Genomic DNA, 26,034 nt, shown 5'->3' with positions numbered 1-26,034 from the left:
TAAGTCCCTATGATAAACTGTGACTCTGCCTAAACGTGGTTTATTTACTGTCTGATCTCAGTTTGCAATCTACATAACTCAGAACATTGTTTAGTTTGTGTCCTCCAGCTTTTGAGGCTCTGCGTTTTGAAGAACAAGCTTGCACTAGTCAAGAGATGGTACTTCCCATTACCAGACATTTAGAAGTAACATGACAAAGTAATGTGGCGTATCCTTATTCTGCCCACAAAATGCTCTACGTTATATTGAAGGTCTCAATTTCACATCTCTACAACTACAAAACAGAACTGTATTCTGAAGCCAAACCTGGGTTTTGTAGATTGTGTAGCCCTCCTTTTCATGCTGTAGTGCTGATCGAAACTCTGCTTTACTCTCATACACCCGGGCAACAAGATGATGGCTGAAAGCAAATAAAACAACCCTTAGGCCTTGATACTGGAGACTAGCACCTGCAAGACCACCCCTTGGTTGTGGGGGTCCTAGCCTCCCAAAATGGGTCTGGCCGGACAATAAAGCTGACATTTGGTTAAAGCGAACAGTTTAATTATCAGAGTGAGCTGAGTAAATACATTAACATGTGGTGTATTACACAGATAGTGCAGGTTTTCCAAGCAGGGGAGATAAAATCAAGAAACTAAAAAGGCAATAAGAAAATAAAATATTAAAAAGCTTTTTGGAAAATTTGTTACTAAATGGGGCAATCATTGTTTTATGAAAAGGAGAAACAATTGGGTTATGACTTTGGATCACTAGTATAATATTTTTTTGACTTGTGAAGACCCTTAATCCCTTTTGCTGATCAGAGAAACAGGTCTCCAGCAACACCAAATCAATGCAAACTCATGAGTACTAAAGGGCATGGACCATGGTAATAGGTAAAAACATCATCCTCGTATACCCTATCTCATCCCCTGACCTCATTAACCAATTCATCACAAAGGAAAGTCACTAAGCCTTTCTGCTGTGTACTAATGGATACCAAGTCAAACTTCAACGTGCGTTAGTAAACACATGGTTCCTTGGCACAGCAAAACAAACCATAAAGGGAAATTATAGTTTTTATAAAATTCAACTGTTTGACTACGAGCCAGCTGAAGAAGAAGCATCAACACACAGAATATCTGTTCTGGCTGACTGGCAGTAAAGACCAGAGTTAAAATCAAATATATACCTAAAAAAGTGAGTAATACCTACCACTCTACATGCAGGAGGAATTCACTTTCTAAAGAGAACACGGAGATAATCCGCTATCTCTCTTAGTTCTGTTAGATTTTCTGATGCTGGTGAACAAGTTACTTACCTTCAGTAACGCTTTAACTGGTAGAGACAATAGCTAGTTGCAGATTTCTTACCTCAGATTTTCCCCCAGGCGTCAGTCTAGAGGAGGATATTTTTCTCGAGCAGTACCCCTGTGAGCCGTCAGGTGCTGTCTGTCAGCAGCGGTGGTGTGCACACTGGATATGATGTCATGGGTCCTATATAGACGCCACACCAGAGTGCTGCACTGGTTTCTTTTCATGACATTTCGCACCCAGAAGCGCAGAGCAATGAAGAACACTGATCACTGGTGCGTCAAAACTGGGGCCCTAGAAGGTAAGTCCCTGCCCCTTGGGTATCAGTTCGCAGAGGGGAAAGGATGGTTGGGTCAGTAAGGAATCTTCACTAGATATTGTCTCTACCAGATAAGGCTTTACCAAAGGTAAGTAACTTGTTCATCTGATAGCGACATCTAGTTGCAGATTCCTTACTTTAGAATGAAAACCCAAGCAATTCAATTCCTGGAGGTGGGTCTGCGAACCAAGATCATACTAGGAAGTCATTCAGGACCGAACGGGTGAGCGTGCAAACCCTCCGGGGGGTTGCTCTTTAGCCAATGTGTAGCACATTTTAATGCTGCAAACAACCCATCTGGAGATGGTTCTTTTCTGCATTGGCTGACCATTCTTCGCACCCATATAATCGACAAAGAGTTGATCATCTCCCCGGAATTCTGGTACGATCAAGGTAGAACACCAATGCTCTTTTTTGGGTCTAGGTGGTGGAGTCTCTCCTCTTCCTCAGAAGGTTCTGCACAAAAAGTAGGCATAGCGTAGGTTGGCCTACATGACCGGGCAAAACCACTTTTGGTAGGAAAGAAGCCCTAGCGTGAAGCACCACTTCATCATGATAGATGGAAAGGTAGGGCGGCATAGATGACTATGCCTGCAGCTCACTCCATAGGTAGTGGCCACAAGGAAAGCTGTTTTTAATGCCAGAAGCCTGAGAATGTCAGAACCAAATTAAAATCCTATTGGGGCATGATGAAAGGGGATGGATGAAATGTGGTTAGTTTCTAAAGGAACCTACTAACAATAGGAGACAAACAAAGAGTTGATCGGATAATCTCAGAAATGCAGAGATAGCAGATAGATAACCCTTGAGGGTGCCCAAAGCAGAGCTCTGCTGGCCCAAAGAAATTATAAACAAGAGAACCTCAGAGAAAGGGGCAGAGGGAAGAGGGCAACAGACTTGTCTATGCACCATGCCACAAATTTATGCCAACGAAAGGCATATACCGTTTTGGTAAAGGGACTCCTGGCCTCCAAGATAACGTTACAGACTTTGGGTGGAAGGTCAAAAGCTGTCAACTGCCGCCAGTCAATCTCCACGCAAGAAGGCAGAGATGGGACAGTGTCGGGTAGCGAACCCTCCCCTGCTGCTGCTGCAACAGAAGATCCTACCGAAGGGGTAGTCTGATCAGAGGATTGATGGCCATGTGCAATAGCTCGGGATACCAGACTGTTTGTGCCCAGTCCGGAGCCACAAGGATTACTTGGGCCTGGTCATTCCTGATCTTCTTGAGAACTCTGAGCAGAAGTGGTTTGAGCGGAAAGGCAAAACAGAAGGCCTGAGCTCCACTTGAGATGAAAAGCATCGCAGAGCAAATGCCACCTTGGAAACCCCAATGAGGAAAACTGCAGATATTGCACGTTCTCTGAGGAGGTGAACAGATCTAACCAAGGCTCGCACCACTGTTGAAAGAGACCTTGCACCACTTCCGGATGGAGATGCCATTTGTGATAGACAAGCCACTGTAGCCTGAGTTTGTCCGCTCTGGCGTTCAGAGAGCCACGCCAGATGTTGAACCACCAGAGATGCTCTGATGTTCCAGCCAGGTCCAGTGGTGCGGAGCCTCCTGACAAAGGGTCCACGACCCCACCCGCCCAGCTTGTTGCACTACCACACAGCAGTGGTGATGTATGTAAAGACCTGCACCCTTTGAGAAAGGGAAAACATGCTTTTAATGCCAGTCTGATCGCCTGGAGGGTTAACAGGTTGATGTGGAGACAAGGCTCCTGGGGAGGCCACATGCCTCTGTTCTCCGCCTCATCCCAGGAGAGGCGCATCTGTCACTACTGTCAGATCTGGTTTGGGAAGGGAGAGGGATCTGCCTCTGACTCAATCACGGCTCGTTAACCACCAATGCAGCTCTCGCGCAGTTCATTCTGAGATCTGGACCATGTTGGAGAGATTCCCCTGATGCTGCGCCCACTGGAACTTCAGGTCGCACTACAGAGCCTGCATATGCCATCTGGCATGTGTCACTAGCAGGATGCGGGAGGCCATGAGGCCCAGCAGCCTCAGAGTCATTCTAACCAAAATCCAGGATAGAGGTTGAAATATTGGTATCATAACCTGAATTTCTTGGACTCGCTGCTTGGGTGGATAAGCCTGAAACTACACTGTGTCCAGAACAGCTACGATAAAAGGGAGCGTCTGAGACAGAGTCACGTGTGACTTTGGCGTGTTTATAGTGAACCCCAGTGAATGCAGGAGGTTCGCCATAGACTGGAGGTGGGAGATGACAAACCTGCCTCCCATTTCCAGACTATGGCGAACCCTCCTTCAACAGCCACTTGTTGAGGTAGGGAAAGACTGAAACCCCCGACTTGCGCAGATGAGCTGCGACCACCGCCATCACCTTGGTGAACACCCAAGGGTCATGGGCAAGGCCAAAGGGGAACGTCTGTGAGTAAGCAGGACAGGGGGATGAAAATAAGCATCCTGAAAGTCCAATGCTACCATCCAGTCTCCTGGGTCCAGGGCAGATAAGACCTGAGCCAGAGTGAGCCTTTTTAACTACTTGTTCTAGAGGAAGAGATGGAGGGACCAAAGACCTATGATAGGGCAGAGGCTCTTGTCCTTTTTGGGCACCAGAAAGTAGTGTGAATAACAACGACCTACTTCTGGCACATGGGACCCTCTCGATGTCTCCTTTGAGGGGTGTTGCGTTAGGAACGCTGGTCGTTTGACGCAGGTCTATGGCGGCGGGCAATTGTCCTGTTCACAGAAGCAGCTGTGCTGGGTTTGGACCAGGTACCCAGCAGGACATGAGTAAGAGCTGCATTAAAAGGTGGGAAAAAGATGAAGGGGTGCTCCGTGACCGTTCACCGGACCTTCCTTTTCACAGAGATTGTGAACGACGTGGAGCCGAGTGCCAGGCCACAGCTTTGGAGACCTCTCCCAATAAAGCTTTGGGATCCATGGCGCTCGGTGTATGACTACGGATCCTGGTTTAGCTCCAAACACCACAAGCACACGAAGGGTGGATCTGTCACAGACATAGCTCTATGATAGGATCCGCAGGGCTTGAACCGGGTCTTACGAAAATATATCCTCGATGCCAGGAATACAGATACTCAAAAATTGTCATCCATAACAAAAAAAAAAAAACAAAAAAAAAAAAAACACTCAAAAAGTGACTGAGGGTTAGCTTTTCTTCGGATCAACACTGGCTGGTGCGGAAAGAAAAGAACTGACAGCGCGTCGGGGTGGCGCCTATATAGGACCCACAATGTCATATCTGGCGTGCCCGACGCCAACAATAGACACCGACCGACGCCACCTGATGGTGCGCAGGGGTACTGCACAAGAAAAATCTCCAGATCCAGAATGACGCCTGGGGGAAATTCTAAGGTAAGGAACCTGCAACTAGATATTGTCTCAACCAGATAAGGTGTTACCAAAAGATAAGTAACTTGTTAATCAGCATCAGAAAATCTAACAGGACTAAGAGATAGCGAAAGTGAATTTCTCCTGCATGTGGAGTGGTAGGCATTAGTCATCTTTTGGGGTAATGTATAAATATTTCATTTTACCTCTGGTCTTTACTGCCAGTCAGGCAGAAAAGGTAAGGAATCTGCAACTAGATGTGTCTATCAGATCTTGGAGGACACAGTTTGAGACTATCAAAAACTCTGAAATTACTCTCCTTTGCATCTTGGATCTGAACTACTGAGTTCAAAGCTTATCTTCCTGTTTTAAATATGCATCTTTGTGGCTTAATCTTATGAGTGGAACTGGATCAGTTGTCCCTCCCCACCCCCAGATCACAACAATCTAGTTAGACTTGCACCTATAGTTTACGCTCAGTTATTAAGAGGCATTCACGGTCTCTCGGAGAGAAGAATAAATCTTATAAAATCGCTGTTCAAGTCACCCAGTACCATTGTGTGAAACATAACTCCTGAATAATAAATAGTGTTCCCAAAGTGAAGGCTCAATTGAATCAGAACTGCACGAAGTCTCTGTGAATGCTTCTAAGTTATGGCAAATTTAATGAAATAACATCACACACGTTTACATACAGTTGAATTTATGTTACCTAAGTGCGACCTTCAGAGACTTTGCACCATGGTACTTGGAATTGATAGTCAAGGCATTTTCTAAAAAGCGCAGGGATAAATCATACTCCATAACTCCATGAAGAACCAACCCAATGTTGCTCTAGAGAAAAGAACAATATACAGTAAAAAAATCAAGAAATATAAAAGCATACCTTAGGGGTTTCACTGGTTAAGTTTTTTGTGCTAAAGAGACTCATTTATTTTCATTCAAATTATCTTTTAAATCATTAACACAAGTTGCAAAATAACCAGTTTATTCACATGAAAACATACAAGGGAACTATAGGGTAACATCAGGCAGCAATTAACGTGCAAATGGCAAATAAAAGTGCAAAAATATGCTATAATATAATGAACAAGTTACTTACGTTTGGTAACGCCTTGTCTGGTAGAGTCTGTATCTAGCAGCACATTCCTTACCTTAGAATAATCCACAGGCGTCTGACTGGATTTGGAAATTTTTCATGAACAGTACCCTGGGTGCCGGTAGGTGGCATCATTCGTCTCTGCGTAGCATCATTCACATTGGAAGTGACGTGCCCTGTGCCTATACAGGCGCCACCCCAGCGTGCTGACATGGCAGAAGTGCAGAGCCATGAAGAACACGGACCACTGGTGTGGAAAACTAGGGACCTGAAAAGGAACAACCCTGTCCCTAGAAATCCATTTGAAGAGCAGGGAGGATGGGTGGGTCGGTAAGAAATCTGCTGCTAGACATAGGCCCTCATTCTGACCTTGGCGGGCGGCGGAGGCCGCCCGCCAAAGTCCCGCCGTCAGGTTACCGTTCCGCGGTCGAAAGACCGCGGCGGTAATTCTGACTTTCCCGCTGGGCTGGCGGGCGGTCGCCTTCAGACCGCCAGCCAGCCCAGCGGGAAAGAGGCTTCCACGATGAAGCCGGCTCGGAATCGAGCCGGCGGAGTGGAAGCTGTGCGACGGGTGCAGTTGCACCCGTCGCGTATTTCACTGTCTGCGCAGCAGACAGTGAAATACATGTAGGGGCCCTCTTACGGGGGCCCCTGCAATGCCCATGCCAGTGGCATGGGCACTGCAGGGGCCCCCAGGGGCCCCGCGACCCCCCCTACCGCCATCCGGATCTCGGCGGTCCGACCGCCGGGATCTGGATGGCGGTAGGGGGGGTCGGAATCCCCGCGGCGGTGCAGCAAGCTGCGCCGCCGCGGAGGATTCAATGGGGCGGCGGTACACTGGCGGGACCCCGCCAGTGGTGCCGGTCCGACCGCGGCTTTACCGCCGCGGTCGGAATCCCCATTGGAGCACCGCCGGCCTGTCGGCGGTGCTCCCGCGGTCCTCCGCCCTGGCGGTCAAAGACCGCCAGGGTCAGAATGACCACCATAGTCTCTACCAGATAAGGTGTTACAGAAGTAACTTGTTCATCTGATAGACACTTATATCCAAAGATTCCTTACCACAGAATAGATACCCAAGCAATACCTCCCTGAAGGTGGGTCTGCGAACCAATTTCACACGAGTACGCCTTGCAAGACCAAACAGGCATAATGGCCATCCTAATGGACCTGACTGTCAAGGCATTAGTGGTTTGTGAGTGTGTGCAGAGAAGCCAAAATTGCAGCCTAGCAGATATCCAGGAACGGAACTGCAGGTGCTAACGCAGTTGTTGCAGCCTTGGCTCTGGTGGAATGAGCATGCAAATCCTCAGGGGACTGCTTCTTGGCCAATGTGTTGCAGATTTTGATCCGGAGATGGTCTACTTCCTCATGGCCCAACCTTTTTGCGCACCGACTTACCCTACGAAAAGTTGGTTATCCAACCAGAACTCTTTTGTTAGATCAAGGTAGAATGACAACGCTCTTTTTGAGTCCAAATGGTGACGTTACTCCTCTTCCTTGTAAAGATGTGGCAGAGGGTGGAGGCAGAGTGATGGATTGGATTATGTGAAAAAGTGAACACTTTCAGAAGAAATGAAGCTCTCGTACAAATCACCAGATTGTCTGAGTAGGCATTTAAATAAGACGTCTTACATGATAAAACCTGAAGGTCAGTGACCCTCTGGGCAGATGTGATAGCCATGAGGAAAGATGTCTTGGTGGTAAGGAACCTCAGGGGACAACCGTGCAAGGGCTCAAAAGGAGCGCATGTAAGAAAAGTGAGGACGAAATTGAGGTCCCACTGGGGCATAATGAAAGGGGTAGGTGGAAAAATGTTGCAAACCTTTCAAGAACCTAACTACCAAAGGGGATTTGAAGAGGGATGGCTGGTCAGGCAACCGCAGAAATAGCAGAAAGGTAGCCCTTAAGAGTGCTCAGAGCAGAGCCCTGCTGGGCAAGAGTAAGAATAAAAAGAAGGATTTGAGAAAGGGGTGAAGAAATGGGATCAATCTGTCTTTCTATGCACCACACCACCAACTTTTACCAATGGCAGGCATATACCTTCACGGTGGAGGGACGCATGGCTGCCAAGATAATATCACAGATTTGAGGAGGACGGTCGAAAGCTGTCAACTGCTGCCACGCAAGAAAGCAAAAAAGTTGACAGGTTCAGGTGGAGGATCCTCCCCCGCTGCTGTGACACAAGATCCTCCCAAATGGGCAGCTTGATTGGAGAATTGTTGGCCATGCTCAACAGCTCAGGATACCAGACTCTCCATGCCCAGTCCGGAGCAACAAGAGTGACTTGGGCCTGGTCGTTCCTGATCTTCTTGAGAACTCTGAACTGGAGTGGTATAGGCAGCAAGGCGTACAGAAGGCCTGAGCTCCACTTGAAACAAAAAGTGTCACTAAGCGAGAGCAAACTTGGAAACTCCAGTGTGCATAACTGGTGATATTGCGCCTTCTTGGCAGCAGTGAATAGATCTAACCAATGCTCTCCCAACTGCTGAAAGAGATATTGCACCACCTCCGGATGGAGGACACTGTAGGAAGTTGGCTCTGTATGTGCTATTTCAAAGTAAGGAATAGCATGCACAGAGTCCAAGGGTTCCCCTTAGAGGTAAAATAGTGGTAAAAATAGATAATACTAATGCTCTATTTTGTGGTAGTGTGGTCGAGCAGTAGGCTTATCCAAGGAGTAGTGTTAAGCATTTGTTGTACATACACATAGACAATAAATGAGGTACACACACTCAGAGACAAATCCAGCCAATAGGTTTTTATATAGAAAAATATCTTTTCTTAGTTTATTTTAAGAACCACAGGTTCAAATTCTACATGTAATATCTCATTCGAAAGGTATTGCAGGTAAGTACTTTAGGAACTTCAAATCATCAAAATTGCATGTATACTTTTCAAGTTATTGACAAATAGCTGTTTTAAAAGTGGACACAGTGCAATTTTCACCGTTCCTGGGGGAGGTAAGTTTTTGTTAGTTTTACCAGGTAAGTAGGACACTTACAGGGTTCAGTTCTTGGTCCAAGGTAGCCCACCGTTGGGGGTTCAGAGCAACCCCAAAGTCACCACACCAGCAGCTCAGGGCCGGTCAGGTGCAGAGTTCAAAGTGGTGCCCAAAACACATAGGCTAGAATGGAGAGAAGGGGGTGCCCCGGTTCCGGTCTGCTTGCAGGTAAGTACCCGCGTCTTCGGAGGGCAGACCAGGGGGGTTTTGTAGGGCACCGGGGGGGACACAAGTCCACACAGAAATTTCACCCTCAGCAGCGCGGGGGCGGCCGGGTGCAGTGTAGAAACAAGCGTCGGGTTTTCAATGTTAGTCTATGAGAGATCTCGGGATCTCTTCAGCGCTGCAGGCAGGCAAGGGGGGGATTCCTCGGGGAAACCTCCACTTGGGCGAGGGAGAGGGACTCCTGGGGGTCACTCCTCCAGTGAAAGTCCGGTCCTTCAGGTCCTGGGGGCTGCGGGTGCAGGGTCTCTCCCAGGCGTCGGGACTTTAGGTTCAAAGAGTCGCGGTCAGGGGAAGCCTCGGGATTCCCTCTGCAGGCGGCGCTGTGGGGGCTCAGGGGGGACAGGTTTTGGTACTCACAGTATCAGAGTAGTCCTGGGGTCCCTCCTGAGGTGTTGGATCGCCACCAGCCGAGTCGGGGTCGCCGGGTGCAGTGTTGCAAGTCTCACGCTTCTTGCGGGGAGCTTGCAGGGTTCTTTAAAGCTGCTGGAAACAAAGTTGCAGCTTTTCTTGGAGCAGGTCCGCTGTCCTCGGGAGTTTCTTGTCTTTTCGAAGCAGGGGCAGTCCTCAGAGGATGTCGAGGTCGCTGGTCCCTTTGGAAGGCGTCGCTGGAGCAGGATCTTTGGAAGGCAGGAGACAGGCCGGTGAGTTTCTGGAGCCAAGGCAGTTGTCGTCTTCTGGTCTTCCGCTGCAGGGGTTTTCAGCTGGGCAGTCCTTCTTCTTGTAGTTGCAGGAATCTAATTTTCTAGGGTTCAGGGTAGCCCTTAAATACTAAATTTAAGGGCGGTTTTAGGTCTGGGGGGTTAGTAGCCAATGGCTACTAGCCCTGAGGGTGGGTACACCCTCTTTGTGCCTCCTCCCAAGGGGAGGGGGTCACAATCCTAACCCTATTGGGGGAATCCTCCATCTGCAAGATGGAGGATTTCTAAAAGTTAGAGTCACCTCAGCTCAGGACACCTTAGGGGCTGTCCTGACTGGCCAGTGACTCCTCCTTGTTATTCTCATTATTTTCTCCGGCCTTGCCGCCAAAAGTGGGGCCTGGCCGGAGGGGGCGGGCAACTCCACTAGCTGGAGTGTCCTGCTGGGTTGGCACAAAGGAGGTGAGCCTTTGAGGCTCACCGCCAGGTGTGACAATTCCTGCCTGGGAGAGGTGTTAGCATCTCCACCCAGTGCAGGCTTTGTTACTGGCCTCAGAGTGACAAAGGCACTCTCCCCATGGGGCCAGCAACATGTCTCGGTTTGTGGCAGGCTGCTAAAACTAGTCAGCCTACACAGATAGTCGGTTAAGTTTCAGGGGGCACCTCTAAGGTGCCCTCTGTGGTGTATTTTACAATAAAATGTACACTGGCATCAGTGTGCATTTATTGTGCTGAGAAGTTTGATACCAAACTTCCCAGTTTTCAGTGTAGCCATTATGGTGCTGTGGAGTTCGTGTTTGACAGACTCCCAGACCATATACTCTTATGGCTACCCTGCACTTACAATGTCTAAGGTTTTATTTAGACACTGTAGGGGTACCCTGCTCATGCACTGGTACCCTCACCTATGGTATAGTGCACCCTGCCTTAGGGCTGTAAGGCCTGCTAGAGGGGTGTCTTACCTATACTGCATAGGCAGTGAGAGGCTGGCATGGCACCCTGAGGGGAGTGCCATGTCGACTTACTCGTTTTGTCCTCCCTAGCACACACAAGCTGGCAAGCAGTGTGTCTGTGCTGAGTGAGAGGTCTCCAGGGTGGCATAAGACATGCTGCAGCCCTTAGAGACCTTCCTTGGCATCAGGGCCCTTGGTACTAGAAGTACCAGTTACAAGGGACTTATCTGGATGCCAGGGTCTGCCAATTGTGGATACAAAAGTACAGGTTAGGGAAAGAACACTGGTGCTGGGGCCTGGTTAGCAGGCCTCAGCACACTTTCAATTGTAAACATAGCATCAGCAAAGGCAAAAAGTCAGGGGGCAACCATGCCAAGGAGGCATTTCCTTACACAACCCCCCCCCAAACGAAAGAGGATGAGACTAACCTTTCCCAGGAGAGTCTTCATTTTCTAAGTGGAAGAACCTGGAAAGGCCATCTGCATTGGCATGGGCAGTCCCAGGTCTGTGTTCCACTATAAAGTCCATTCCCTGTAGGGAGATGGACCACCTCAACAGTTTAGGATTTTCACCTTTCATTTGCATCAGCCATTTGAGAGGTCTGTGGTCAGTTTGAACTAGGAAGTGAGTCCCAAAGAGGTATGGTCTCAGCTTCTTCAGGGACCAAACCACAGCAAAGGCCTCCCTCTCAATGGCACTCCAACGCTGCTCCCTGGGGAGTAACCTCCTGCTAATGAAAGCAACAGGCTGGTCAAGGCCATCATCATTTGTTTGGGACAAAACTGCCCCTATCCCATGTTCAGAGGCATCAGTCTGCACAATGAACTGCTTAGAATAATCTGGAGCTTTTAGAACTGGTGCTGAGCACATTGCCTGTTTCAGGGTGTCAAAGGCCTGTTGGCATTCCACAGTCCAGTTTACTTTCTTGGGCATTTTCTTGGAGGTGAGTTCAGTGAGGGCTGTCACAATGGATCCATATCCCTTCACAAACCTCCTGTAATACCCAGTCAAGCCAAGGAATGCCCTGACTTGAGTCTGGGTTTTTGGAGCTACCCAGTCCAGAATAGTCTGGATCTTGGGTTGGAGTGGCTGAACTTGGCCTCCACCTACAAGGTGTCCCAAGTAAACCACAGTTCCCTGCCCTATCTGGCATTTGGATGCCTTGATAGAGAGGCCTGCAGATTGCAGAGCCTTCAAAACCTTCCTCAGGTGGACCAGGTGATCCTGCCAGGTGGAGCTAAAGACAGCAATATCATCAAGATAAGCTGTGCTAAAGGACTCCAAGCCAGCAAGGACTTGATTCACCAACCTTTGGAAGGTGGCAGGGGCATTCTTTAAACCAAAGGGCATAACAGTAAACTGATAATGCCCATCAGGTGTGGAGAATGCTGTCTTTTCTTTTGCTCCAGGTGCCATTTTTATTTGCCAGTACCCTGCTGTCAAGTCAAAGGTACTTAGAAATTTGGCAGCACCTAACTTATCAATGAGCTCATCAGCTCTTGGAATTGGATGGGCATCTGTCTTGGTGACAGAATTGAGCCCTCTGTAGTCCACACAAAACCTCATCTCTTTCTTTCCATCTTTGGTGTGAGGTTTGGGGACTAAGACCACTGGGCTAGCCCAGGGGCTGTCAGAGCGCTCAATTACTCCCAATTCCAGCATCTTGTGGACTTCCACCTTGATGCTTTCCTTAACATGGTCAGACTGTCTAAAGATTTTGTTCTTGACAGGCATGCTGTCTCCTGTGTCCACATCATGGGTACACAGGTGTGTCTGACCAGGGGTTAAGGAGAAGAGTTCAGGAAACTGTTGTAGGACTCTCCTACAATCAGCTTGCTGTTGGCCAGAGAGGGTGTCTGAGTAGATCACTCCATCTACTGTACCATCTTTTGGGTCTGATGACAGAAGATCAGGGAGAGGTTCACTCTCTGCCTCCTGATCCTCATCTGTTACCATCAACAGATTGACATCAGCCCTGTCGTGGAAGAGCTTAAGGCGGTTTACATGGATCACCCTCTTGGGGCTCCTGCTTGTGCCCAGGTCCACCAAGTAGGTGACCTGACTCTTCCTCTCTAGTACTGGGTAAGGGCCACTCCATTTGTCCTGGAGTGCCCTGGGAGCCACAGGCTCCAGAACCCAGACTTTCTGCCCTGGTTGGAACTCAACCAGTGCAGCCTTTTGGTCATACCAAAACTTCTGGAGCTGTTGGCTGGCCTCAAGGTTTTTGGTTGCCTTTTCCATGTACTCTGCCATTCTAGAGCGAAGGCCAAGTACATAGTCCACTATGTCCTGTTTAGGCTCATGGAGAGGTCTCTCCCAGCCTTCTTTAACAAGGGCAAGTGGTCCCCTTACAGGATGACCAAACAGAAGTTCAAAGGGTGAGAATCCTACTCCCTTCTGTGGCACCTCTCTGTAAGCGAAAAGCAGACATGGCAAGAGGACATCCCATCTCCTTTTGAGCTTTTCTGGGAGCCCCATGATCATGCCTTTTAATGTCTTGTTGAATCTCTCAACCAAGCCATTGGTTTGTGGATGGTATGGTGTAGTGAATTTATAAGTCACTCCACACTCATTCCACATGTGCTTTAGGTATGCTGACATGAAGTTGGTACCTCTGTCAGACACCACCTCCTTAGGGAAACCCACTCTGGTAAAGATACCAATGAGGGCCTTGGCTACTGCAGGGGCAGTAGTCGACCTAAGGGGAATAGCTTCAGGATACCTGGTAGCATGATCCACTACTACCAGGATATACATATTTCCTGAGGCTGTGGGAGGTTCTAGTGGACCAACTATGTCCACACCCACTCTTTCAAAGGGAACCCCCACCACTGGAAGTGGAATGAGGGGGGCCTTTGGATGCCCACCTGTCTTACCACTGGCTTGACAGGTGGGGAAGGAGAGGCAAAACTCCTTAACCATGTTGGACATATTGGGCCAGTAGAAGTGGTTGACTAACCTCTCCCACGTCTTGGTTTGTCCCAAATGTCCAGCAAGGGGAATGTCATGGGCCAATGTTAGGATGAACTCTCTGAACAGCTGAGGCACTACCACTCTCCTAGTGGCACCAGGTTTGGCGTCTCTGGCCTCAGTGTACAGGAGTCCATCTTCCCAATAGACCCTATGCGTTCCATTTTTCTTGCCTTTGGACTCTTCAGCAGCTTGCTGCCTAAGGCCTTCAAGAGAGGGACAGGTTTCTTGTCCCTTACACAGCTCCTCCCTGGAGGGTCCCCCTGGGCCTAAGAGCTCAACCTGGTAAGGTTCAAGCTCCAAAGGCTCAGTTCCCTCAGAGGGCAGAACTTCTTCCTGAGAAGAGAGGTTCCCTTTCTTTTGCTGTGTTGCAGTTGGTTTCCCAACTGACTTTCCTGTTCTCTTGGTAGGCTGGGCCATTTTTCCAGACTCCAGCTCTACTTTTTCACCCTGTGCCTTGCACTGTGCTCTTGTTTTCACACACACCAGTTCAGGGATACCCAGCATTGCTGCATGGGTTTTTAGTTCTACCTCAGCCCATGCTGAGGACTCCAGGTCATTTCCAAGCAGACAGTCCACTGGGATATTTGAGGAGACCACCACCTGTTTCAGGCCATTGACCCCTCCCCATTCTAAAGTAACCATTGCCATGGGATGTACTTTTCTCTGATTGTCAGCGTTGGTGACTGTGTAAGTTTTTCCAGTCAGGTATTGGCCAGGGGAAACCAGTTTCTCTGTCACCATGGTGACACTGGCACCTGTATCCCTCAGGCCCTCTATTCTAGTCCCATTAATTAAGAGTTGCTGTCTGTATTTTTGCATGTTAGGCGGCCAGACAGCTAGTGTGGCTAAATCCACCCCACCCTCAGAAACTAGAGTAGCTTCAGTGTGGACCCTGATTTGCTCTGGGCACACTGTTGATCCCACTTGGAGACTAGCCATACCAGTGTTACCTGGATGGGAGTTTGGAGTGGAACCTTTCTTGGGACAGGCCTTGTCTCCAGTTTGGTGTCCATGCTGTTTACAGCTGTGACACCAGGCCTTTTTGGGATCAAAGTTTTTACCCTTGTACCCATTGTTTTGTGAAGAGGCTCTGGGCCCACCCTCCTGTGCAGGTTTTTGGGGGCCTGTAGAAGACTCTTGACTATTTTTAGTTTTGGTTGTCTCATCACCCTTCCCCTGGGGAGTCTTTGTGACCCCTTTCTTTTGGTCACCCCCTGTTGAAGTCTTGGACACCCTTGTCTTGACCCAATGGTCCGCCTTCTTTCCCAATTCTTGGGGAGAAATTGGTCCTAGGTCTACCAGATGCTGATGCAGTTTATCATTGAAACAATTACTTAACAGGTGTTCTTTCACAAATAAATTGTACAGCCCATCATAATTACTTACACCACTGCCTTGAATCCAACCATCTAGTGTTTTCACTGAGTAGTCAACAAAGTCAACCCAGGTCTGGCTCGAGGATTTTTGAGCCCCCCTGAACCTAATCCTGTACTCCTCAGTGGAGAATCCAAAGCCCTCAATCAGGGTACCCTTCATGAGGTCATAAGATTCTGCATCTTGTCCAGAGAGTGTGAGGAGTCTATCCCTACACTTTCCTGTGAACATTTCCCAAAGGAGAGCACCCCAGTGAGATCTGTTCACTTTTCTGGTTACACAAGCCCTCTCAAAAGCTGTGAACCATTTGGTGATGTCATCACCATCTTCATATTTAGTTACAATCCCTTTAGGGATTTTCAACATGTCAGGAGAATCTCTGACCCTATTTATGTTGCTGCCACCATTGATGGGTCCTAGGCCCATCTCTTGTCTTTCCCTCTCTATGGCTAGGATCTGTCTTTCCAAAGCCAATCTTTTGGCCATCCTGGCTAACTGGATGTCCTCTTCACTGGGGCTATCCTCAGTGATTTCAGAGGTGTTGGTCTCTCCTGTGAGGGAACCAGCATCTCTGACTATTATTTTTGGAGTCAGGGTTTGAGGGACCCTGTTCTCCCTAGATAGGACTGGTAGGGGGGAATTGTCCTCCAAGTCACTATCCTCTTCCTCTGAGTTGCCACCCTCAGAGGGGTTGGCCTTTTCAAACTCTGCCAAAAGCTCCTGGAGCTGTATTTTGGTAGGTTTGGGGCCCATTGTTATTTTCTTTATTTTACAGAGTGACCTTAGCTCCCTCATCTTAAGATGGAGGTAAGGTGTGGTGTCGAGTTCCACCACAGTCACATCTGTGCTAGACATTTTGCTTCTAAAAGTTGGAATACTTTTTAAGAATCTACAACTGGTTCTAGAATCTAATTCAAACTTTTACAAACTTTTAAACTCTAAAAGAAATGCTAAACAGGATCTAACACAAGGCCCTAGCAGGTCTTTTAAGAATTTAGAAAACTTTTCAAATTGCAAAAATCAATTTCTAATGACAATTTTGGAATTTGTCGTGTGATCAGGTATTGGCTGAGTAGTCCAGCAAATGCAAAGTCTTGTATCCCACCGCTGCCACCAATGTAGGAAGTTGGCTCTGTATGTGCTATTTCAAAGTAAGGAATAGCATGCACAGAGTCCAAGGGTTCCCCTTAGAGGTAAAATAGTGGTAAAAATAGATAATACTAATGCTCTATTTTGTGGTAGTGTGGTCGAGCAGTAGGCTTATCCAAGGAGTAGTGTTAAGCATTTGTTGTACATACACATAGACAATAAATGAGGTACACACACTCAGAGACAAATCCAGCCAATAGGTTTTTATATAGAAAAATATCTTTTCTTAGTTTATTTTAAGAACCACAGGTTCAAATTCTACATGTAATATCTCATTCGAAAGGTATTGCAGGTAAGTACTTTAGGAACTTCAAATCATCAAAATTGCATGTATACTTTTCAAGTTATTGACAAATAGCTGTTTTAAAAGTGGACACTTAGTGCAATTTTCACCGTTCCTGGGGGAGGTAAGTTTTTGTTAGTTTTACCAGGTAAGTAGGACACTTACAGGGTTCAGTTCTTGGTCCAAGGTAGCCCACCGTTGGGGGTTCAGAGCAACCCCAAAGTCACCACACCAGCAGCTCAGGGCCGGTCAGGTGCAGAGTTCAAAGTGGTGCCCAAAACACATAGGCTAGAATGGAGAGAAGGGGGTGCCCCGGTTCCGGTCTGCTTGCAGGTAAGTACCCGCGTCTTCGGAGGGCAGACCAGGGGGGTTTTGTAGGGCACCGGGGGGGACACAAGTCCACACAGAAATTTCACCCTCAGCAGCGCGGGGGCGGCCGGGTGCAGTGTAGAAACAAGCGTCGGGTTTTCAATGTTAGTCTATGAGAGATCTCGGGATCTCTTCAGCGCTGCAGGCAGGCAAGGGGGGGATTCCTCGGGGAAACCTCCACTTGGGCGAGGGAGAGGGACTCCTGGGGGTCACTCCTCCAGTGAAAGTCCGGTCCTTCAGGTCCTGGGGGCTGCGGGTGCAGGGTCTCTCCCAGGCGTCGGGACTTTAGGTTCAAAGAGTCGCGGTCAGGGGAAGCCTCGGGATTCCCTCTGCAGGCGGCGCTGTGGGGGCTCAGGGGGGACAGGTTTTGGTACTCACAGTATCAGAGTAGTCCTGGGGTCCCTCCTGAGGTGTTGGATCGCCACCAGCCGAGTCGGGGTCGCCGGGTGCAGTGTTGCAAGTCTCACGCTTCTTGCGGGGAGCTTGCAGGGTTCTTTAAAGCTGCTGGAAACAAAGTTGCAGCTTTTCTTGGAGCAGGTCCGCTGTCCTCGGGAGTTTCTTGTCTTTTCGAAGCAGGGGCAGTCCTCAGAGGATGTCGAGGTCGCTGGTCCCTTTGGAAGGCGTCGCTGGAGCAGGATCTTTGGAAGGCAGGAGACAGGCCGGTGAGTTTCTGGAGCCAAGGCAGTTGTCGTCTTCTGGTCTTCCGCTGCAGGGGTTTTCAGCTGGGCAGTCCTTCTTCTTGTAGTTGCAGGAATCTAATTTTCTAGGGTTCAGGGTAGCCCTTAAATACTAAATTTAAGGGCGGTTTTAGGTCTGGGGGGTTAGTAGCCAATGGCTACTAGCCCTGAGGGTGGGTACACCCTCTTTGTGCCTCCTCCCAAGGGGAGGGGGTCACAATCCTAACCCTATTGGGGGAATCCTCCATCTGCAAGATGGAGGATTTCTAAAAGTTAGAGTCACCTCAGCTCAGGACACCTTAGGGGCTGTCCTGACTGGCCAGTGACTCCTCCTTGTTATTCTCATTATTTTCTCCGGCCTTGCCGCCAAAAGCGGGGCCTGGCCGGAGGGGGCGGGCAACTCCACTAGCTGGAGTGTCCTGCTGGGTTGGCACAAAGGAGGTGAGCCTTTGAGGCTCACCGCCAGGTGTGACAATTCCTGCCTGGGAGAGGTGTTAGCATCTCCACCCAGTGCAGGCTTTGTTACTGGCCTCAGAGTGACAAAGGCACTCTCCCCATGGGGCCAGCAACATGTCTCGGTTTGTGGCAGGCTGCTAAAACTAGTCAGCCTACACAGATAGTCGGTTAAGTTTCAGGGGGCACCTCTAAGGTGCCCTCTGTGGTGTATTTTACAATAAAATGTACACTGGCATCAGTGTGCATTTATTGTGCTGAGAAGTTTGATACCAAACTTCCCAGTTTTCAGTGTAGCCATTATGGTGCTGTGGAGTTCGTGTTTGACAGACTCCCAGACCATATACTCTTATGGCTACCCTGCACTTACAATGTCTAAGGTTTTATTTAGACACTGTAGGGGTACCCTGCTCATGCACTGGTACCCTCACCTATGGTATAGTGCACCCTGCCTTAGGGCTGTAAGGCCTGCTAGAGGGGTGTCTTACCTATACTGCATAGGCAGTGAGAGGCTGGCATGGCACCCTGAGGGGAGTGCCATGTCGACTTACTCGTTTTGTCCTCCCTAGCACACACAAGCTGGCAAGCAGTGTGTCTGTGCTGAGTGAGAGGTCTCCAGGGTGGCATAAGACATGCTGCAGCCCTTAGAGACCTTCCTTGGCATCAGGGCCCTTGGTACTAGAAGTACCAGTTACAAGGGACTTATCTGGATGCCAGGGTCTGCCAATTGTGGATACAAAAGTACAGGTTAGGGAAAGAACACTGGTGCTGGGGCCTGGTTAGCAGGCCTCAGCACACTTTCAATTGTAAACATAGCATCAGCAAAGGCAAAAAGTCAGGGGGCAACCATGCCAAGGAGGCATTTCCTTACAGACACCATTTGTGATCTGCTAAGCATCTTCGGCTGAGTTCATCTGCTTGGTGTTTAGGGGACCCGCTAGATATTTAACCACCAGGGATGTGCCCCGACATTCCAGTCATGTCCAGAGACAGAGTCCACGACCCCACCCTGCCCTGTTTGTTGCAATGCCACTGTAGTGAATCCTAGTTTGTTTTAATGGGATAACAGGAGTTAGCTTAGCCGTAGGCTTGTAAACTCATGCCCCGTCACCTAGTGACTTTTAACCTACTTAGCTTGCTCTGTCTTAGCTCATTTAATTATTTATTTCCTCTCAGATGGCTGCCTTGTTTATAGTTAAGCCACTTGTTATGAGTTTTATTATCAGTGTCACTGCGCCAAGGCATCAAGATCAAGCGCGAAAGACAAACAGATAGTAGGTGTTCACACTTAGGGATTTTCCCTCTCTATACTTTGGAGGGATTGTTGTGTTAATTGACGTCACAAGCATGCCTGTTATCTATTGTTTTGGAATACACCTACGTCAGGGGACCTTGTAGATCTGTATAAATACATCACACTTTTAGACAGATAATCAGAGGGATTCCGACCAGAGGGCATCGCCACCATCGCTGATACCAATGCTGCAGTCATCTTGACCCTGACCCAGTCTTCGTGTTCCTGCGGAGTCTGAGATAGAGACCTCATTCCAAGGTAACGAGGGTTGGGGGCTCCTCTCATGGACACGGCTTTGGCAGATTAGGTTTAACAAACCCAGCTCTCCTTTAGGTAGGAGGTTAGGCATATTCTCATTAGGGTATTAGGGCATATTCCATCTTATTAAAAAAAAAAAAAAAAATATATATATATATATATATATATATATATATATATATTTCACATATTGTAAAATGGTGGGGGTCTTCATAACAATGACTCTTCTTCATAATACTGTTGCTTGGTATATTCATTATTATCCTAATCATTGCAGTTCATGCAACTTATCGCAAATTGCAGTTATGTTAAATAAAAACTATTATAACTTCACTGCATCTGTGTTTTTGCCTTTGTTTGTATGGGACATAATATATCTGTGAGAAAAGGGTAATTTCCGTTTAACCACGACAACCCTGAGATATCTTATTTTGAGTCCATGCGTAAGCGACTGCCACAAATCACCTTTTACTATTGTGTTTCTGGTGAGGTGCTGCTAGTGAGCCGGTAAGGTTGGGACAAGAGTTGCGACTTGTTGTAGGAAAGACTCAATCGCCTACAAACAAAAGTACTGTTATCTTTAAACCAGCAGTCTTGCTCAGAGCAAGAGTCCAAACTACGACACCACAAGGCGGTGGTGTTGTCCGTGAACATCTGCACTAACCTTCCCTTGATGGAGGTAGGGAGGCTTTCAGTGCCAATTGGACTGCAACAACAGGTTGATGTGGAATATGGCTTCTGACGGAGACCAGAGTCCATTGATCTCCACCTGTCCAAGATGGCCACCCCAAGAGTGACACATCCGACACTACCTTCAGATCTGGTTGGGGAAAGGTAAGGGGTTCTGCCACTGACCCAACTGCAGTAATTAGCCACCACTGCTGGTCGTTTGCAGTACCCTCTGAGATCTGGACTGTGTCAGAGAGGTCCCCCTGGTGCTGCACCACTGGAACTTCAATTCCCACTCCAGAGACCACATATGTCACCAGCAGGATGCAGGAGATCATAAGTCCCAGCAGCCTCAGAGTGAGTCTAACCAAAATCCAGGACAGAAAGTCAGTATCGTAGCCTGAATGTCCTAGACTCACCGTTCTGGAGGATAATCCCAAAACTGCAGCATGTCCAGAACAGCTCTGATGAAAAGGAGTGTCTGAGAGGGAGTCAGGTGTGACTTTAGCACATTAATATTCAATCCCAGCAAATGCAGGAGGGCTGCCGTAGACTGGAGGTGGTAGACAGCCTTGGGCAAGCCTGCGTTCATTAACCAGTCGCTGAGATAGAACAAGACTGGCGCCCAGTGAGCTACAACCACCATCACCTTGGTGAACACCTAAGGGGTGCTGGAAAGGCTAAAAGGGAGCACGGTGAACGGATAGTGTTTGTGACCTACTGTGAACCAAAGGTAACATCTGTGGGCAGGCAGGATGGTGATGTGAAATTCCTGCAGGTCCAACGCTACCATCCAGTCTACCAGGTGCAGGGCAGACAGGACCTGAGCGAGAGTGAGCATTTTGAACTTCTACTTGAGGAAGAAACTGAGAGGGTACAGGTCGAGGATAGGACAAAAGCCTCCATCCTTTTTGGGCACCAGAAAGTAGCAGGAATAGCAATCATGACCCACTTCTGGCGTGGGCACTCGCTCTATGGCACCCTGGGCCAACACAGATGTCTGGCGGAGAAGGGAAAAGTGGTCCTCAGTCATCAGGTTGCTTGACGATTCCATGGGGGTAGGGGATGTCTCCAAGGGGAGGAAGTAGCACCTTCGGACAATCTGCAAAACAAACCAGTGAGGCAGGTGATGGCGAATTCTGCCGTCAACTGGGTGCCAATGATGGTATGAGGACAGATTAGGAGGGTTTTCAGGATGCCGGGGGAGTGGAGGACTGGCCCGACTTCAGGTTGCCTGACCCACGGGGTCTATGGGCATCACATCCATGGCCACGCAGAGGCTGAGAAGCATGCGTGCCGCGGTGGCTGGGTGGGTAAGGACGTAGTTGGAAACCCTTTCTGTGGCCACGAAAGGCAGATTGGGGGTAGGGGAGACAGCCATGGAGAGGCCCAAGGCCATAGTCCTGCTGTTATTACAGCGCTCCAGCACTGAATCCGCCGAAGAGACGTGAGCCAAAGGGCATGTCAATAAGCAACACTTTGACGTTCCCAGAAAAGCCAGTTGTCATGGCGCCTTAAGGCCACTTTTGAAGAAACCACTCTGTCCAGCGATTCAGCGGTATCCAGTCCACATCTGATGGTGAACTTCGCTTCTCCCGTCAGCAGCAACGTGGGAGAACACAGCCCGGGCCTTTCCCGGAACCGCTGGCAGCAACTGTGCAAATGTGTCCCACAGCGTGTGAAAGTAACAGTAGTACTGGCTGGTGGAAGAAAACATCTTCCCCAAGGTTTCCAGCCTTTTTGATTCCTGATCCAGTGGTGCGGTTGGGAATATGCCAGGATTTACGTGTGAAGCGGAGGCTTGGACTGTCAAGTTCTCAGAGGTGGGGTGTTGAGTGAGGAAACTTGGGTCCCATGGTGCAGGGCAGTGGCAGCTGACAATCGTCCTCTTCACAGGAGCCCATATGCTGAGCTGGCATCAAGTCCCACGCATGATGTTAGTAAGTGCCACACTAAGAGGGAGAAGCGGTTTTGAGGGGCACTCCAGGCTGAAGCACTTCTGTCTAGACTTTTGTCTTGACTGCCACCGAGGGCAACAGAAGGTCCAGAACATAAGCTTCCCTGCTCCCCACCATATCACATGATGCTCTCTCCGCCGTAGCTTTGTAGGGGGAGAAAGCATGCTAGTATCTGGAGAAGTGTCCAGTACACTGGCCTTACCCAGATCCTCACACTAGTCCAAGGTGTCATAAGGCTGGTATTCCTCAAGGTCCAGCGACCCCTCCCAAGTCCTATCCAATAAGAATAGGGCTCATGCTCTGGCATGAAAAGTATGACTCTGGATGGCACCGGATGTTGCATTGAGCGACACCCCTATGGCTTAGTGTGCAGTCGGTGATCAAAATGGGGACGGCGCCACCTGAAGCATCGAGGTGGTATGACCAGTGTCAGTCCAGATCCAGGCACTGATCCAAGGAGTCCAGCTAACTCAGAACCAGAGAAGGCCCAGACACAGGTTTTACTGCTGAAGAGGGCCTGGAATGCCGACGCTCCCTTGCCTCATTGGCTGACAGATGTGGATATGTCGAAGACCCCTTTGATGCCTTCTTCTTATTGTGCTGGGACTTACCCAAGTGGTCCGATGACTTGAAGTGTGTTGAAGCTCTTGGACATCGTAACTACTCCCATGATATTCTTATCGTTCAGGACCTCGTTCATCATGGAGTTGCAAGCCTAGCTGCCAGGAGCTTGAGGGATCGCTCCCTCCAGGTTTTCGGGTTCTTGGTGCAGCAATCCGAACAGGGCTTGGGGTCGTGGTAGCATTTGAGGCACTAAAGGCATATAAGGTGCGGGTCCATCGATAACATCGGTCGGTGACAGGCAATGCAGGGCCTGAAGCCAGCCTTCTTGCATGACACTCCTGCCACACCAGGAGGAAAGACCTCAAAAACACTCAACATTGAAAAAAGTTGGTAAAAAAAAATGACTAGGGGTAGCTCTTTTCCGGATCTGCACTGACTCGAGCGGAAAGAACTGGCATCAGCACACTAGAGTGGCATCTATATTGGCACTGCACAAGTCACTTCCAGCGCGGACAAACCTGCCACGTGGAACCGAATGATGCCACCTACCGGCGTTCAGATCTACTGCTCACGAAAAATTCCCAGATCCAGTCTGACACCTGGGGATAATTTTAACGAAAGGAATCTGTGGCTAGAAGTCTCTATCAGCTAAAGATATTACTATAATCTAGGCTAGTCCTAGTGCAGCGATTACACTGCAAGAGATCAAACTGTAATGACAAATCAGCAGGAAGAGATGCAAGTACCCACCCATGTGTATACCCTCTCACAACACACATCATCCATTTCACAATAGTACATAAACTTTGAAAATAGTGCAATAAAGCGATGAAAATATATAGTAAATATTTCATACTGGTGAGATGCTAGATAAGAACTACATTTTTTTCTACAGTACAGTAGAAATAGACAATTGCTTCGGGAGTTAACGGGTGCTGTTCAAATCTCTTGGGATATGCACATCACAAATTCAAATCCTGAGGCCTGCAAACTGCATACCATTAACATGGGCAATAGGAATACATATCACTTATAAGCCTGGTATTCACACCCATATATGCAGAACTACAATGATATTTACATTGTAATACTTCCGAGGAGCTATCACTTTCTCAAAACCTATTTTAAAGGCTACCAGGGGCACAGAGTGCATGATGGACTTCTCAAAGCACAGTTTCCAAAAGAAAAAGTACTTCTCAATTCAAAGTTCAGGCAACTAATCATGGTCAATGTCCGAGCACTGTATATCACATCTTCATGACAATTATAAAAAGTATATATATAGACTGCCCCAATGGATCTCAATAGAACTCAAACATATTGCGAATATTTCATAGGACACTATTTAATTAAATCAGTAAAATATGTACAAATCAACCCTCCCGTTTTAAAAACTCAGAAGGAAGCCATTACCTTAAAGAGACTCTAAACCTTGACCGTGAAACTGACCCCAGCATCGACCCTGAATTGGTCCTTGCATCGAATAGTGCTAACCTTGACTGTGGCACTGGCCTTAAGCTAAAGTGTGACTCATCACAACACACATACCAATCCCATCTCAAATCATAATTTAAGGTTGTATTACTTTCATGGATTTTACAAACAACATTTTTCGATGAGTTACAAAAGTGTTTGTCGTTGAGATGAATTAAGAAGGAGAACAGGAAAGTAACACCAGCATACGACTGCATCACTTCATCTGGGTTTTAAAGATGAAGGGTATATAGGAGGCATTACGGAGGGAAACTCTTGACAAAGGAGGTACATTTTACTTACCTGTAACTATAATTTTCCAGCACTGGTATTTTTCATGTATTTACATTCCTGCATTCACACAATTACTGTAAAACATCTCAACCACAAAAAGAAAGTCTTTACCAAATACCAGCAAATCAAGAAAAATGTTCATACGATTAGTATGTTATACACATGAAAAATTTGCAACCAGCATCAGTGACCTTGTTATCATCATAAAAATACCAAGAACAAGTCCTGTGTATGTATACTGTCACACGGTGTCAGCTCTGGGAACAGAGAAGATTGTGGATCCCAGCATAACACATGGGAAATTATGAGACAAGAAGAAGCTACAGAAAATATTTGCAAAAGCATTCTATTATACCAAAGTCACTTCGATCTTCTAAAGGGAAATTCTTCAGCAGAGACTTGATTTCTGCCTTATTAAGATTCAGAGACTTTGCACTGCACATTTGTTAATTATTCTGTGGCATTCAACATAGTAAACGGATCTTTCTAAGGGCATGAATTCCTAAAAACAGGTGTATCGAGGGACTAAGTAGTCCTTATCACTGAGCTAAACAGTAATCCTGGATGCTCATGTCAAACTGTCTCCAAACAGAACGTGCGAGGCCATTTGTATGAATTGGTGTTTCAAAAAGGGATGCATACTAGCAGCGCTATTGTCTGCTCTCTGTATGTATGTGACCTAAAAGAAGTGCAGTGAACTGGCCACCTAGATCTGCCAAAATTGTAACTGAAATTCTAGGGTGCATATCACAAAGCATATGAGATAGTAATCGTACATCAAATAAGCTTCAATGACCTGTTAACAAATTGTACCAGCAGGCGGTAAGTTACTCTTTTACAGGTAGGCGTGTAGTTTTGCATTGTCTATTAGGCAGTCCAAAATCAAAACCACAGAATATGGGTATGCTTTTTAATTAATCACTGAATTTGTCCTCTGATATTGAGTTACTAAAGGCAAAAGCATCAATGCTTTACGAAAAATTAAACGTGGACATGGTGGGCCATCGCTCCATTCAATTTTAGTCCCTTATGAAGCATTAATTCCGCCCAATGTTCTATATGAAGTTCTGGTCCTTAGTAATATTTTCATTTGGGATAGGTAGAAGGCTGTTGCCTAAAATATTCTGCTATATGTCCCCAAATGTACAATGGCTTCGGCCATTAGGCTGGGGACTGAGCTCCAATTCTGGTCTATAGCTACAGTAACACGTAGATTAAGGTTCTGGAACAAACTGATAGCATCTGAACAACCCACAATAGCCACACTGTGCAGGGATGAGATTATTTCACGTGATCTCATGTGGGCCTAAGAACAGATGCATGGAGGATCAGTAATTCTAATGTAGCACTTCCACCAACCTATACAAAGAAATAGGTATCAATGTTGGGTGGATTAGAACC

The 26,034-nt window shown here is 47.8% G+C and overlaps 1 protein-coding gene across 4 annotated transcripts in view; it reads right to left on the bottom strand.

The window, feature by feature from the left end:
* CLUH (clustered mitochondria homolog) overlaps positions 1 to 26,034 on the bottom strand; it is a 231,278-nt gene that overhangs the window by 20,050 nt on the left and 185,194 nt on the right. For all 4 annotated transcript variants that reach the window (XM_069227015.1, XM_069227016.1, XM_069227014.1 and 1 more), the window contains exons 22-23: positions 5,645 to 5,766; positions 307 to 400 (exon numbers count right to left, since the gene is read on the bottom strand). In XM_069227015.1, the coding sequence (XP_069083116.1) occupies positions 307 to 400; positions 5,645 to 5,766 (216 nt within the window). The remainder of the gene's footprint in view (positions 1 to 306; positions 401 to 5,644; positions 5,767 to 26,034) is intronic.

The sequence above is a fragment of the Pleurodeles waltl genome, chromosome 3_2, assembly GCF_031143425.1.
Source record: "Pleurodeles waltl isolate 20211129_DDA chromosome 3_2, aPleWal1.hap1.20221129, whole genome shotgun sequence".
Classification (NCBI taxonomy): Eukaryota; Metazoa; Chordata; class Amphibia; order Caudata; family Salamandridae; genus Pleurodeles; species Pleurodeles waltl.
Note: the sequence above shows the minus strand (reverse complement) of the source record. Positions and strands in the feature narration are given on the sequence as shown.